This window comes from Wasmannia auropunctata, unplaced genomic scaffold (genome assembly GCF_000956235.1).
Source record: "Wasmannia auropunctata unplaced genomic scaffold, wasmannia.A_1.0 LD336099.1, whole genome shotgun sequence".
Classification (NCBI taxonomy): domain Eukaryota; kingdom Metazoa; phylum Arthropoda; class Insecta; order Hymenoptera; family Formicidae; genus Wasmannia; species Wasmannia auropunctata.
In genome coordinates, this window is record NW_012026791.1 from 43,590 (window position 1) to 47,493 (window position 3,904).

Consider the following 3,904-nt stretch of genomic DNA (forward strand, 5'->3'; position numbering starts at 1 on the left):
AAGATAGAAATGCCTAGCCATCTGAATTTGCAAGATACCGGCCTAAACAACAAGGTAATAACATAAAAATCTTAAATGGAAACCTTTTCGTTACATATTCTTGTAGTTGATGTCGAGAGCTTTTCAAAACACTGATAAAGTTATTTTTTATTAAGTGCTTTTCGAATTATAAGACTTGAAAATTATAAATACCGCTGATATTTGAAGTAAAAAAATAAAAAGCGTTCCGTTTTAATGCTTACGCGTTGTATGATTTATCCTTGTAACATTTGATACACAAGGATAAAATGTTTCCGTGAACGTTGAAAGCGTCAAAAGTGTGATTATGGAACGCAGCCTGTAACTTTCAAACCTTATAATTCAAAAAGTACTGAATAAAAATAACTTTATCATAGTGTTTTGAAAAGCTCTCAAGATCAGCTACAAAAATATGTAACAAAAAATAGGGGTTTACATTTAAGATTTTTATGTTGACCTCAACCGCGCTTTTCAAGGTCAACCAAAACTCAAATAAATATCACCAATTAATAGATTTTCTTAAACCCTGTAATTTTTGTTTGAAACATTTTTCCATAAAACCTTTCATAACACATATACATCACAATACTTTCTGAAATAATTAACCGTTCCAGAACTTTTGCCCCTCACTGAATATATATATATATATATATATACATATATATGTATATATGTATGCACCTGTAAGTTCAGATGGCTAGGCATTTCTGTCTCCGTGCGTACAAATAAGAAAAATATTGCAATTTTTGAATATTTTGTTTAAGCTTAGCCAAATTGTATTAAAAAGTTGTCAAAGAAAACGAAAGTTTTATATTCATGGATTAATTTAAAAATAATTCCAAATTAAAAATATATAATTTCATTCTTAATAATTTAAAATATTTTCAGAAAAATTATTATATAAATGATAAGCCTTTTTTAAAAAAAATTATAATTTTGTTACAAAATTTAAGTTTCCATTAAATTGTTTACATTTTAAGCAATGTCAAACAATGTTTACATATTTCACTGTTAATTTAAATATCAAAAGTTATGTAATATATTAATATAATTTCCAGCAAATAAAATAGCGTTTTTCACTAGTCGCATTGATGCGCCACTGAGTGCACACTTGTCGAGAGCAGCGTGTTTTATTGGGCTTTTCAATGCACGAAGGCGATGCACGCTATTTCATTGAAAGACTTGATGCCGAGTTTTTGCATTTTAATGCAGAAACTCGGTAAAAGCTCCAAGCGACGGTGCCGGTGCACACTCAGTTTCTCCTACTGAAAAACGCTAAAAGATTATATCTAATGATCTATATTTTGTATGTGTATATTTTGCACATATACATACATGTAGTAAAAAGAAATGTATTTTTATTTTGTATATATTAAATATGTATATACATAAAAAATTAATAAAAAATATAATAAAAAATAATAAAAAATAATGTTTAATATACCATATATAATAAAAATAATAAAAATTATACATACAAAATATTTATATTTTTTCTTTTCATTAGTAGAATATGTCAAATTTCAGCAAACGTTTTAAAAACACTTTATTGCAATTATTAATTATATAGGAAAAAACTTTACCACTAAACTCTGGTTTGCACTATTTAAAAAAGACTTAAGTTCATTGAGGTCATGATCTGCTTTGTTCCAATCTCCGTCCATAACATGCTGCCTAAATTTTGCTGCAGCAGGATGATCTAGACGACAGCCCGATTCTTGCATAAGCAAATCTGCTGTTCGACTAAAAATAATATTTCTTTTGTTACTTGTTAACCATAAATTATGCTTCTTATTTAATCTGAAGAATTTAAGTGTAGGATTTTTTAAAAATTTCTATTAATAAATGAACAGGTGAGTATAAATATTTAAATAAATGTAAATGTTTTATCTACATCAAAGTTACTACATGTAATAATATTATTAACATGTATTAATTCTTATCATTAAGATAATTTAAAAATAATTAGTTTTATTTAAACTTAAATCATCTATATTTATCGTAATGATTAAAATATTTTGATATGCTCAAAAATTATGCCATTATAAAATAAATATAACTAACAGATATAATAGTATCTACTAGTTATATTTATATAATTGTTCTATCATTAGCTCTTACCATGTAAATATATACTAGATAATTATTTTGATAAACATGAATAAGAAAAAAAAAGATTATTTGATATCTTATTCTGGCAAAACAACCACTGTTTTATGGTATGGACGTGTATATACATATGTATATATACACAGGCGCGCGTACACGCGCACGTGCATTTGTATGTGTATACGTGTACGTGTGTGTGTACGTGTATATATACATAAACACATTCTAAACTTGGTATGTTATAAGAAAATAAAGTTTAAATATAAATTAAATAAAAAAATTTTTAATATATTTATATTTAAAATTTAAAACAAATTACTTTCTTATATTTTTATACTAAAATCTTTTAACTAATAAACTAAACTGAGAAATTAAATCATGTTACGTACTCTAAACCAACTGTCTTTAAATGTTGTCCAATAAGTCTCACAATGTCCTGATTAGTTTTGTCCATTATTTTTGGTGGTCCCAAACTTTGATTTATATCTCCGTTCACACCATTAATGTCACTATCTGATTCCGGCAACAGATTGCCATTGGCATGAGGCCCACCAGAATCAGCTTTAGCTCCATTTTGCTGCAGTCCAGAAGATACACCACCATTTGAGGCCTGCTGTTGCATTACACTGTCGTGCATACTGGAACGTTATCCAGAATAGTAATATTAATATCATCATATTCACTTGAGGATATATCCTATTCTGATATATCCTATTTTGATAGAATTTAAGATTCAATTTTTTCAAGATTTTCAAATCATTAAAAATTTAAATCCACCATAAATAATATATCAAACAAAAAAGAAAGTATAATTTATTAATAATTATATAAAAAGAGTTTTGTAAAGAATACAAGCATATTAAAAAAAGACTTATAAGAAAAAAAAATGGAACATATAAAAATGTGTCAAAACTCCAAAAACCATGAATTTATATGGCAGAATTCCACCTACGAGCTCATACCAAAAAATATTGAAAAATACAATACATTACCGATAATTATCCATATCTGGACTAGGGGAGTGGTGCTCGTCCGCTGGTCTTAGGGTAGTCGGTACAGAACTACGGGACCTTTTGCGCGGTGGCGGAGCGAGTCCACCGTCGTCCGACTCGCTGCTCGAGGCCAGGCTTATGCGCGTACCGCCCCGTTTTTCACACTATTATTGTCCCCCGGGATAACCGTTGGCGAATAGTGGCGCGGATTGAGACTGGGGCCGGGATAAAAGCACGCGCGCAGCCACGATTGCGTTAAGAACGAAAAAAAGAGCCCTGGCCTAGCTTTCCCCCGTTTTTTTCTCTCCTCACCACTTGTCGCGTCAGATCTTAAAAACGTTCACACTTCCTCGCGTGTCCTTTAGTGCGGACCAGCCACCGTCGCTATCCCCGTCGTTTCCGCCAGCCGCGAGACTCGATGGCGAATGTCGAGAGAAACGGAATGTGTCTGCCAAAACTAATACGAATCAGGGAACAATGACTGCAACACAGCTGATACTTGTTTGGATCCGTCGTTTACGTCACGTCGTGTTCTTCTTTGCAGATAGATTAGCGATCGTCGCGCCTACTACATCCGCTCGTTACGTACTCGGGGTCTTGGCCACAGTTTAATCATACACAGTTACGACAGTTAAGTCGGAACCTTTGATGTTTGTGTTACCCAGTCACGTGACCCTTCGCCATGTTTTGGGTAGTACAAAGGCGTGTAATTTAAAGAAATGAAATAAAAGAGGTTTAAAATCTTAGCTACAAACGTATATCATAAACTTATTTAAAATACGTAA

At 31.1% G+C, this 3,904-nt stretch overlaps 1 protein-coding gene across 2 annotated transcripts in view; it reads right to left on the reverse strand.

Moving 5' to 3' along the window:
- Nucleotides 1-3,702, reverse strand: part of LOC105461613 (WD repeat-containing protein 26) — a 25,840-nt gene extending 22,138 nt beyond the window's left edge. For both annotated transcript variants that reach the window (XM_011708121.1, XM_011708115.1), the window contains exons 1-3: nucleotides 3,120-3,702; nucleotides 2,517-2,765; nucleotides 1,602-1,761 (exon numbers count right to left, since the gene is read on the reverse strand). In XM_011708121.1, the coding sequence (XP_011706423.1) occupies nucleotides 1,602-1,761; nucleotides 2,517-2,765; nucleotides 3,120-3,133 (423 nt within the window). In that variant the 5' untranslated portion in view covers nucleotides 3,134-3,702. The remainder of the gene's footprint in view (nucleotides 1-1,601; nucleotides 1,762-2,516; nucleotides 2,766-3,119) is intronic.
- Nucleotides 3,703-3,904: the final 202 nt, after the last annotated feature.